This window comes from Anas acuta, chromosome 7 (assembly GCF_963932015.1).
Source record: "Anas acuta chromosome 7, bAnaAcu1.1, whole genome shotgun sequence".
In the NCBI taxonomy this organism is placed as follows: domain Eukaryota; kingdom Metazoa; phylum Chordata; class Aves; order Anseriformes; family Anatidae; genus Anas; species Anas acuta.
Window position 1 is genome coordinate 23608822 of NC_088985.1, and position 12672 is coordinate 23621493.

Here is a 12672-nt window from a genome sequence, read left to right on the forward strand (position 1 = left end):
TAATGGATGTCAAGAAATGCCTTATTGCTGCCAGACTAGAAAATGGATAGTTAAAATTCAGTTTTTAAGTGTTGTATAAACTGAATCTAGAGAACTATAAGATTTGCTAGAATTCCTAAAATCAGAGAGAATTAGTAGACTATGTAGTCTGACTTTAATCACAGGCCATTAAGTATTCCCAATTATCCCTTATTTTGAACTCATTCACTTTGTCTGGAATAAAGTTCACCTTTTACACGGACATCTAGACTTTATCTCAGTATATCAAGACAAGCAGCGTTCATCAAATAATCTGTTACGTGGATTAAAATCATTCTATCTATTAAAAATGTGTGTTTAATTTCTAATCTTAACCTGACTTCAGCTTTTTGTCATGTTGTCTCTGCCTTTTCATTACTGGATTAAACAGTCCTTTGGTAGGCAATTCTTTCTCCTTCTGAAGGTACAAACACACTGTATTTACAGTTCTCCTTTGTAAATTCAACAAGCTTCTAATGGTAGAAAGAAGGATACAAAGATAGACAGACTCTCTGTCCATGAGGCAGGAGGAACAAAGACTATTTATACCGTTATTGTCATTTTTGTGTGAAAAGAGGAATGTTAAATTAACGTAAACTTATTGATATTGTAATTTTTACACATATAGCTGTTTCCTTAAAGTTTTCACCCATCAAAATTGATTTTAAGTGTTTAGTGGACCAAAGTAAACCACTCAACAATTAGGAAGTGCAACTGTTGACAGTGCAATATTACTTCTACTTTTGTCTGCATTTGTTCTTGTGCTAAATCAAGCACTGGTGCTACAGAAAAGCACTGGGTCTGTACAATAAAAGGCCATGGCATAAAGCATGTTTAGGGAAAGAGAATTAAGTTTGTACATGCAGTTGTAAATCTGTGACTTTCTACTGTCCAATAGCAAGCATTTGAAACCTACATAAAAACAGTTAAGAGTATTATTAATAAGCTTCTATTGAACTAGAAATCAAAAGAGATTTCTAAATAAAAAGATTTTCTCTGCAGAGTTTGTAACCCCCGATGCCCTAACAGCAGCATGGTGGCAGTTAGTACACAAAGGATGATGGCATGGCCACTGTGAGTGAGGGAAGGGTGTCAGTCCAGAGCTGGCGTGGGAATGCAAAGGATGTGACCCATCAGCAGGGAACCAAGTCCTCCACAAAAGTCTTCTCTTTCTGTGCAAACCCCAGGGAAGGACACGGTACCATGTACCCAGGAAATGGGGTGAAGGGATTGGACAGCACTCCTTGCAGAGTTCCACAGGCACTTGGAGTGACTGTGGTTCAGCCACAGAGATTTCCTCCAGGAGGGAAAACTCTGAAATAGTCAATACAGAACAGTCATACAGCACCATCTTCTTCTGGTTAGCTCCCTACATCTGTGTCTCCATTTGCCTTAGTGTAAAAGCCAAATGTGTCTATGGGAAGTTATTTCAAAATATCCAACTTGAAATTCACACTTTCCCATTTTGCTGTAATTTCCAAGCATGGACAAGCCTTTTGAATGTTCCCATATTCTTTTGTGTTATTTTTCCTGATGCCAGAAATTTCTCAAGTAATGTGAGCAACAAAGAAAAATAGAGATGTAACAGCTTATAGCTGAGTGGTTTTCAGGGAACAAAGAAAAGGCATTTCTCTAACCTTAAGGCTTTCTGCTTGCCAAAATCCAAAGGCACATCATGGACATGATAATAATGGTGTCTCTAAAGAGTTCAAAAGAGCTTTTATAATGGAAATTTTGAAGAAACCTATATATAGAATTCATATGAACTCCTCCCGTAATAAACCAAAGGAAAAAGAGGCAAGAAATAGTATGTAATGCATGTGTAGCATCCTAAACAAATGACCAATGAGATAAAATAAAGATAAGGAACTACTACAGTCCTTTTTACCTCTACACTCCACGTGTATCAAAAGTTATGTTTAAAAAGAAACAGATTTGCTACTACTGTTATGTGCATTGCATATGCGATAGTAATGATGCACAACTACCTATCTCATTGGCTTTCACTTGCACATCCAAGACTGTGATGCTATAAATCAGATCAAAAGTGAAACAGGTGCATGCAATTTTAATCCTGCCTTTACTAAAGTTAACTCCTGAAAACTGTCAAGCCTGCCCCTTGCTTGAGTGATACTGAGAACAAAATTTTTGCATTAAAGGTATTTTTTTATTCAAGTTTTTGGCCCATGATGGATGTCACCTCAGTATGTGAGTGCCCCAATTTAAATTTGATTATGCGATAGAAATAATCTCTGTGCAGATAGTTAACTCTGCAGTGAAGGCACAGATTTAGCACTTACCAAAGCATCAAATCACTGTGTTTAATAGATTGTCAAATATGAGTTGAACCTGAATGGCTGTCAATATACCTATTCTTAACCTGCCAAAAGGTGAGATAATCCTACTCACGTTACCCAACAGTGAAAGAAGATTAAGCTGAGTTACTTTGGCTTTACAGAATTTACTAGAGGGCAGAAGTACAAAAGTAGATAGTAGCTCTAGCTGACAGATGAAGTACATATCCAGATAGCAGACTACAGTCTCTATATATACTCCCAATTCTCTCTACTGTTTTAAAAAAGAGCACCCTAGAAAATGAAAGGAAGTGAACAAAATCAAATTTCGGGTGGTTCTAGCTGACTACTTCTGGTTTAGTGTCCTAAAAATTATACCAGTTTCTTTCCCATTACCTGAACAGGTATAGGTCTAAGTCTAAGGCAGAATTTTCTGAATGCAAGAAAACACAGCTTATTTCTCTTATAATTTGGCTTTCGGTTTTCACTTATAAAACAATATTCTAATTTACAGCACAGCCTGCCTGACACTGTTAGATCTTTACATAATACTGATGATTTTAATAACACTACTATTGCACTGACTGAGAAATAGACAGTGAGAAATAAAGCTTAAAAAAAACAAACAAACAAAAAAAAAAAAAACACAGGCTTCCTTATCACCCTAGATCATCCATTTTTCAGATATGCCAAAATCATTTCAAGATCATTTTTCTAAGGTGTCTGCTCCTGGCTGATGGCAGAATGCTGCCTCGCTGCACTTTCTGCTCCCCCCAAAACAGCAGACAGTCACAGCAGAGGAGCCTGAAGAAAGGACTGATGCTCTACAGACAGCATCCCCATTTTAACTTAGGAGCATCTTCCCACAGTTACTTCTTATAGACGTGAAGAACTCTACTCCAGTAAAAGAAAACTCCACGTTACTCTTTATGTAAGAAGCAGCACTTTGGTATCCTGCACAGAGGTGTGCAGTCAGGCACAAAGAGTACATTCTTCCCTATCATGAAATATGTATGCCAACCCCCTGGGTGCCAGATAAAATGTGTGATGTACATCTCACACAAGCACGTCAGTATAACTCTACCAATGTATCACTTCCTTCCCTGCTTTCACCTTTTAAGGGGACACTACAGGAGAAAGTCTAACTGCCTTACCTACGTGCTGAATTTGTAGTTTTCACTATGCAATTTTACTTGTTTATAACATAAATATGCCTTAAGAAATAGCACTGCTTACGTTTTTACCCAACAAACAAGTTGTGCAACTGTAAAGCAATTTATCTGACTCTTAGGATGCTAAGGGTACCAATATACATGGGTAGTATCAAAACTCCTTTGTCCCTCCTTCAGAAAACAATCATAGTTTTCTGTTCTTCACAGTCAGGATCTTATAAACTACTTCCTTTCCTATTTGTTCTTCAGAGGTGAACAAAAGGAAATGAAAGATCCAGGATTGGCTTTGCATTTCATCTTCACAAAAATGCTTTACAAAAATTGAGTTTGAAATTCAAATTTCCTAAGAAGGAAACATACTCTTTCATGTCGTAGTTGTGTACAGATATACATGTATATGTCTATTTAGCTTACCTGTTAAAAAAAAAAAAAAAAACTTAAAGACAATTATGCCACACGAAATTTTCTATGTTTGTATTTCTGTCTGTACTACAAAGAACTTTCCTGAAGTTAATAAAAAAAAAAAAATACTATTACCAGTGTCCTCAATATTCATCCAGTTCGTAGCCTTTCCACATGCTTTTCTGCTACTGTAACTTTTTAGTGCATTTTTCATAACTGTTTTCATTCTGAACAGTTCTGGCTTTGGTAAAGAGTGTGAAACATTGCAGAAACATCACAACAAGAACTAATGATGGAAAACTTCTGTACTTCAACTCAAGTGGAAAGACTTACTTAGAAAAAGCGATTATCTGAGTGAAGAGCTCAGATAGGTAAGTTGAACATACATGGTAACAGATACATATACATATGTAACTGCTTGAATCTTAGCTGAGGTCCCCAGATAAGATTATACTAAATACAGTTCTAGGATTGTTTTTGAGACCTGTATGTCAAAGACAATATTATCAGAAATAACACTTGGAGAACAATTACAAATTATAAAAGAACTGATAAAGTGAATGACAGAAGTTATTCAGTGTACTGCACATTGAAATAGAAGACCTGAAAATCCTAGAAAAGTTTGGTTGCTGATTAAGAAGAAATCTCCTTGGGGAACTGCAGAGGGTCCTGGAGGACTGAGCAAGGTAATGGCTCTATATTTGGAGAGAAAAACTGTGAAAAATCCTGCAGACGGACTTCAGACAGGGAACAGCAGCCAGCTCCCATTGCAGGCTTTTTCAGGAGGGCAAATGCCTTATTATCATCGTGCATCAAGGACGGAAGGCTTTGTCTCTTCTTTCTCTCTGTTCTGCCAGAATAATACCATTTGGATGTGCCACCTTGCTGACTTCATGATTTCTAAGAGGGGAGGTCTGCCTGACAAAGCTCTCCCTGGCTTCTGGGCAGGGGTTGAGGACTCTGTGTTACGCTGAGCAAACTGAGCCTCAGTTCTCCTGATTCTGCTGAAAATTTGGCAGGAAGACTGCAGTGAGAGTAAGGAAGCTTTTCCTCTTTTCTGCCTGGCATCTATCAGCAGCTAATTACCCTCAAGTATCAAATCCTTTTTCTGCTTTTTTTCCTGATTAAAAATATAAATAGAGATTGATAAGCTATTAGTTGCTGTGAAAATAGAAGAATTTATTGAGTGGGAACACACAGGAGTCCACGCTGCGTCCAGAACTTCTCGCTACCAAATATGATGGCATACCATGGCATACAGAGTGTCTTTTAAGAGACACCGAACAGAAAGCAGTGTTAGTGCACTGGAGAGAAAAACTGGAGTTCAAAATTATCTCAAAAAGTATCAGAAAAAGCCTGAGTAAAAGAAGATGCAATTCAACAAGAAGCAACTACTACCCTCAGACAGGAATTACTAGCTTGAAATTGCAAGCTGAACAAGGTCAACAATGCACAGGAATTTTCTGCAAGAAAAGCAAATGTCAACCTGGAATGGATAAAGAGGAAATGCATGAAGTAATCCCCTCCATTTATTTACAGAGGACATCAGATAGGAACAGGGTACCCAGGGTACCAGCTCGTGTGCACATACAACAAAGACAAGAGAAAGTCTACAGAAGAACAATAGCAAAGACAGGAGATCTAGAAAACTGTATGAATTAAAGAGAGGGAAAGTGCTAGTCTGAGAGATGTAGCTCTTTTGAAATGGTGAAAGAGCTGCTGAAAAACAGCAGGAAATTTGTCTTCCTTATCCACAATAGACAATGCAGAGCATAACAGGTTTGAAATGCAGCAAGGGAAATCAAGATGAGATACAAGGAAAATATGCTTTTAATAATCACCAGAAAAAATCATCTAGGGAGGCCAAGGAGTAGACACTTTGGAGGTTTGTCTAATTTACTCCTGAAAACATCTGTTAGGAAGTTGGCTGTTGGTATAGATGATCTTATCTTGGGACATTAGAATAGATTAAGTGAACCTTATTTCTATTATTATTTACACAAAATGCTAGACTGTAACAGTCCTTAATTCTTTCATGTTTTTCCAGTAAAAAAGGCAATCTTTTTACATCACCATTTATTACTCTGAGAATGCAGGTGGTGTTGGCTAGACAGCTAAAATAAAAACCCAGCATCCACTGATGCACATACTTGGTTTTGGGGTCCAAGAGAGTATGCTTGTGTCTGCAGAATAAGGATTATAGTTAAAGACCTCCAGAAAGTAGTTCTAGTAATGAATTTACCTATGTACAAAATTAAATTATTCTGTGTCAAGAAAAATATCAACACAAAATTCTAGCCAGCAACATAGTTAATGTTATACAAAGTAACTTACTATTATATGATTATAATAACATCACTACTATTATGTGATACATGGTGTTCTTTAAACAAGATTAATCCACGATGTTCTTTTCTTAAATTTACTGAAGTTGCTTATGCAGGAATTTTGCTGACCACATTCTAATCTTGGCTCTGTCTGTGGTCACATGTGAACTTGGGCTTGTATCACTGTACAATATTTCACTTGCACAACAGCTGTACTGTCTGTTCAAGTTCAAATCCTGATTGCTTTTTTTGCTGTGTTAGGAAATACTAAAGAAAAGCAGTGTTGCAGTAGCTTTAGCTTTAGCCTTGTGAATCATAACTGTTATTTATAAAATACTTTCAGACATCTATTAATCATGTTAAGGAAATCCAAAATATATTTTTTCCCTTCCAAATTGATTACATAGTTCCATAATTTATTTGCTTTTTTTGCATTTATTATGGGCTACAGTAGGCACTGCTTTCCTAAAAAATCTGTAGAAAATAGCACCTAAACCATAGACTTGGTAGAAAATTAAGAGGATTATGAGATTTCATGTAAAAATACTGCATAGCACTTCATAATGTGGCTTTCTTATGCAGGCAGTAGAACTGAAACAAGCAGATGTGGGAAATTTTAATCAAATTAAGTTGCATATGTTAAGACACTAAAACAAAAAGTGCCTTTATATATATGATTATTGCCAACCTAAGGAGAAGACAGCATCATTAACTGAAAAAAAAAAAAAAAAAAAAAAAAAGAGCACAATTTATATGACCATGCCACTTCAGTTGTAATTATTCCATCTGCTAAAAAATAATAGAAATTCTTTTTGGCTTTCTGGCACTCTCTGGACTCTGTGACAGAAGGTGGTAAGAATTAGGCAGTTTTCCTCTCCCTCTTTCCTGTATGGTGAACAGGTTCTAATACCCTTCTGGGCAGAACAGCAGTAAAGGCTTATTCTCCTTTGATTGAACCTGATGTTGCTTAGCCTGAAGCTATAAAGAGGAGGAAGGCAAGCAGATGTCAGTTATATAAGTAGCAAAGTACTTTGTGATCCCTGAGCCTGCTCTTATATATTTCTTTTCTACTTTTATATCCATTTAGAGAACTTTGACTTTCAGCCTAAATTAATGCCTGAAATCAGACCATGAAGTTTCTCTGTGTTGTATTGTTAAAATAGAAATACCCAACAATGGAATATCAGAATGATATATCAGTGATTCAGACTTAGTAGCATACAATCTTGAAACTACAGCTTTGAAGGATGTTTGTGTCCTCATTTAAGGATTCCCCTTGCATATTCTCCTCGGTATGTTGGCTTGGGCAGAAGAGAAACTGAATATGCAGTGAAGAATAGCAATGAAGGACCTAAGAGCAATTCAAGGAGCAGAAAGCACATTTGGCATGTCTTGAACTCTCCAAAAGCACTGTCAAAATTCCAGAGGGAAAAAATAATAAAATAATAATAATAATAACAACAACAACAACAGGAGCAGACTCTTTAATGAGGTCAAGTCCTGCAGTGAGGGGAAACTTTCTACAGCTGTTTTCTAAGATCAGCAGAACAACAGGTCTGTGGAAATGCTTCAGATCTTTTCCTGGGCAGAGGAACCACAGGACAGGTAACCTGCACTCTGCTGCCCACCAGGTTGGACAGAGGCTGCTGCAGACAAAGAGCTATTCCTGCAAGCACTAGCAATAAAGCACAACTTCTTGGTGTTCTAAGAGCACCCAGCATATTCACAGAAATTTCCATGGTCAAATAAAGGCTTTCGCTTTGTCAAATAAAACCAGAATGGAAATCCCAGACATGCTGGGAACTGTCCTGAACCGAGCATCCAGAGTCCATGGTCTCACTCAAATTTAAACGCTCAACTTACAGGTCCTTCTTCCTTTAAAAGAATTCCTCCTGACATTAGTGCAGATAATGCAGATAAATAATGCATTTATTGTTCATTGTTCTTTAGACAATATGTAGCCTCCATAATAGTACTGTCCAAGAAAATACTTAAAAACTTCCAACCTTAAATTAGCTGGGTCTCTGCTGGTAACATCTGAGAGATTCACGTAAGGCTTCCAGAACTCAAACCAATAGAAAATGAAAATGTGTCACCCAAAGAGAAAGCATCATGCCTAGCTTCTGAATGCTGTTCAGTTTCCAGCACTATATTCCAAAGTGTACCTAGGAAGTGTTATAAGGGTGTTTTTACCTGTCTCATATACCGCTTCAGATACCGAGGTAAAGTGGTCTTCTACTGTATACTGTGCCAGCCGAAGTGTGTCCAAGCCTCGAACTGAATCATTTCCTCTCGTCCAGTAAAACATGACATCATTGATGTTGTAACCCCCTGTAGTGATACATAAGCCAACAAAAGTGTTTATTTTATACAATAGTTAATTTGTGCAGAGTACAGTTATGGTTCAGCTGTTTCTTATTTGTCTGCCTGAAAGTACAATGAGACATAAACACCGACTTTTCTGGCAGAACATAATGCTCGTTCACAATAAAATTCCCAAAGACTGAATGTGCAAAGGCTTATCATTTAAAAGCTTGGAGGTGGTCTTTTTTTCTCACATAAATGATATGAACAAACAAAAGAGATTAGTACCATATGGTATTTTAAAGGCAAAAGCTATTAAGCTTTAAAGAATTACATTTTTTAGGAACTAGAGCACTGACAGCATTTGGACTAAATGTTGAGCATGCCTTTTGTTACATGCTGGGATGCTCTTTCTTAGTCAGTCAGATGATGGACAGTGTATTTGGTCTTCCCATCAGCAGACATGAAGGGCTGAGGACTCATATGCCAGAGCTGCACTCTGAGTGAGGCTTGGGACATCCCTCAGATGGCATTTTGGCTTGGGAGCTTGGACCCTTCCCAAAGGCATCAGCCTAGAAGCTGGTGTTTCTGCAGGCTCAGCAGCATGGTACACTTCAGGGGCCGCAGGAGATTTGCTCTTAACCTTCAAGTGCTAATTAGGAGATGAGATGGGACACGAATCATCTATCAGAAGGTAACTGTATTTTGCACACGCTTGTCAATATGCGTCACAATCATAGCTAAAATACCTCCATAGCTTTTTCCCATTATATTAAAAGGCAGGCAATTTTCAGACTAGTGTATATGATTAATTCAAGATTATGTTAATGTAATTTACATGTTAACAGGGAGCATTTGAACATCTTTTCCTTTAGCTTGCTTAGATCAATCATTCTTGTATATGACAGACTTTTATTGTGCGAGTTAATAGCTAAGCTTAGGGAACAGAACCCCGAGTAGATGATTATTTTTAGACTCCAGTCAATTGTAAGTAAATTACATTGAGAGACAATAATGCAATACATTGCACAAGGATATATGCTGCAAGAAGAACAGAATTCTAGAATCATATAAATAGAGATGTATTAAAATAAAAAAGGAGTAGTTTAATACTTTTAATATAATGGCTTTGGGTCTTGCAATATCAAAAAACTGATTTCTTATAGCCATTTAATGTAGGAAAAACAGGAGTTCACAAACTTCATTTCAAGGAAACAATGTGCTGTTTACCAATTAAAATGACAATTTTACCTGGAAATTCTTTCCCTGACCATCCTTTAAATCTTTTTTTTTCTATCACTGGAAGTTTTATGAAAATTTATCATGGCCAGGGATCTCTGGTCTCCTTTTTACACTTAAAGTAATTAAAGCCAAAACACTGCTGTGTTAAAAGACTAAGCCAAAAGCATAGGTGTCCAAGCTAAGATTCTGATTCTCTAAGACTACACTCTGGGAAATATCTCTGACTTTGAAAATGAAAAATAAAATAACGTTCTTATAAACAAATGGTTACATGGTCCTTGGTCAAAATAAAAAGGTTTTTAAAACAGCTTTTATGCACAATTGACAAATTCATTTTATTCTCCTCTTAAATGAACTGCAGATAAAGTCTAGAACTACAGAGAACCACAGTATTTTTTTTTTTATTGGATATTGATTGTTTCAAGTAGCATGAAATGTGAGGAAATTTCAATGCCCAGCTAGGCAATAACAAGTATATCTCCAAATGGAGGTTCTTTTGCTTTAACATAACCATTTTTATTGTGTTTTCCAAATTATTTTCGTTAGCTGAATAATTAGCAGGTTTTGATCATCCTCCATTTGAAAATACCTACAAAATACTAATTCCAAAACTCTGTGAAGAAATTCCTTGGGGGCAGCCTTCCAGAGAGTAAAGTTAAATAGCACATTGCTCCCTCTGCGTAATGTTATTCAGGGGATTAATACTTCACTAATTATAAAATGTTTTTAAAAAAATTATATCAACGAGATTCTTAAGCTATTAAGCTTTTACAAACAATCTCTTCTTTTTACATGATACTGAGTTTTCATTCTCACTAATTTCTCAAGCCCAAAATGTTTCCTTCCTGTACTTCGTTGATATGACGCAAGCAGCCAATATCAACGTTGATACAAAGTAAGCAGCTAATATCAACAGGGTTAACTGCAGGAATAGTAAATTTGGGATTAAACATTCATAATGCCTAATACAAATGAGTTTCTTTACCATTCTGTTGCTAATTTTATTTTCCCTTGATTGTCAAGCACAAGTTAAGTGCCTTCACATGGCTCTTCACTGAGTAAATGCTAAGGGATGAGTTCAAAAAGAAAATAAAATTTCAGAGATGGGCCCAAAAATAAATATGTATCTGGACTGGCCTGCATGTGAATAAAAGGGAGGGAAATGACTTCAGCACAGTGTGAATGATTGGCAGCATTTCCTCCCACATGTCACAGAGTACAATGCCCCCACTGCACTAACTGGTGCCCTACTGCCTCCTAAAGCGATGCAGTAACAGGGAAATAAACAATAGAAATGTGGGGCTCAGATGTATTGGTGTAGAATGTAGAATTCAAATAGCATTATTAACTATTAGTAATGGAAGAGCATGTTGTAAAGGCCACGAGGGATATTTTACTGCGTAAAGCCAGTACTTGATAATGTCATGTCGTACTTGTTTTTACGTTAGTAAACGTTTAATAAAACACTTAGCACTTTGATTCAGCTGAAATATTTGCTGCATTTTTTACATTTTATTTATGAGTATTTTTATGGATGTGTATTTGTGTGGACGTGTGTGCATGCTCACATTCACAACTCTTAATTCCACATAATGGTATTTGCAAGCAGTACTCTAGGATGATGTCTTTATTTGCCTATAAATTAACATTGCTTATCTCATGAGGGAGCAAACACCATTTCCAGCATACCCATAAGAAAGCATGAAGTGCACTGAAGATACAGAGCCATGGCTAAAGGCATACTCTTTCCTTGTGTAATCATCATTTCTAGCTGTTTTCCTCAACACTAAACCCAAATGACATGGGAGCATTTGTGATGACATTACCATGTCTTCCCCTTGGACAGCAGACGCTTGTGTGTTGTTGAAAAAGCAGATGGAATCATTCTGAGCAAAGCTTATTTTTAATTACACAGGGAATTCTTTTTTTTTTTTTTTTTTTAATCCTGACTCCTTTAAATCCCCATGTTCCTGTGGGACATATATTTCATTCTGAAACTAGAGTAAATATTAAATGACTCATTAAGCAATGTGTTTAATGTAAATCCATGTATTTTGACTTACCAATATGCTTTCCAAAGGAAAATAAATTAGAGATGAATCCAAATTCTTATTGAAATTACCATTGAACAGATCTTATCCTTAAAAAACAGCTGTTTCTAGAGGAACCGCTGTGTGAGGAAGGTTTGGGGGTTGATTCCCTTTGTTTTATAGTCTAAAATGAAATTTTGCAATCATCTTCTGTTAGTTAACAGCAAGAAATGAAGAACACACACACCCTTCTGAAACGCTAAAGAATAAAACTCAGCAAGTACTGAAAAAACTTCCAAAAGAACATTCTGAATATATATTGACAAATATTTTAAAATATTTTTTCATCTTGTAGGACATCTCTTAGGTGTCCTTCCACATCATTCCTACATTATAATATAAAATATTTTGCTAGTATCTTATTAACAGAATAGCATTAATTTTAAACATGCACATTTGGGTATTTGTAAAGCAACTATGTTTACAATGTATTAGGGAACATTTTTAACGAAAAATATGAGGACATTGATTAATAAAATGAGAACCTATAAAGAATATTTAGTCTCGGTCCTTCAATTTATGACATTTTTCCCACAGCACTGGCACAGAGAACTAAGCCATAGAAGGATCTGTTTATACCCATCTCAGAACAGAACTGTCTATGCAATTACCTTTTTTCAATATGAAGACAGTAAATTAATTAAATATGAACTCTATGCCTTACAAATAAGCCTTATTCTAATTTCTTTCTTTCCTACAGGAATCACGCCTTAGGGGGGAAAAAATAAATCACAATATCCTGAAAGAAAGAGAGGCAAATCTGTCAAAAAACATTTTCTTGCCTTTCCTGGAAAATCCTGCTCAAAGAACTCCCCCTGCAGAC

At 36.4% G+C, this 12672-nt stretch overlaps 1 protein-coding gene across 6 annotated transcripts in view; it reads right to left on the reverse strand.

The window, feature by feature from the left end:
- The window catches only part of LOC137859270 (gamma-aminobutyric acid receptor subunit pi-like), a 39104-nt gene that overhangs the window by 8628 nt on the left and 17804 nt on the right, over positions 1–12672 (reverse strand). For all 6 annotated transcript variants that reach the window (XM_068688193.1, XM_068688194.1, XM_068688197.1 and 3 more), the window contains one exon: positions 8407–8544. In XM_068688193.1, the coding sequence (XP_068544294.1) occupies positions 8407–8544 (138 nt within the window). The remainder of the gene's footprint in view (positions 1–8406; positions 8545–12672) is intronic.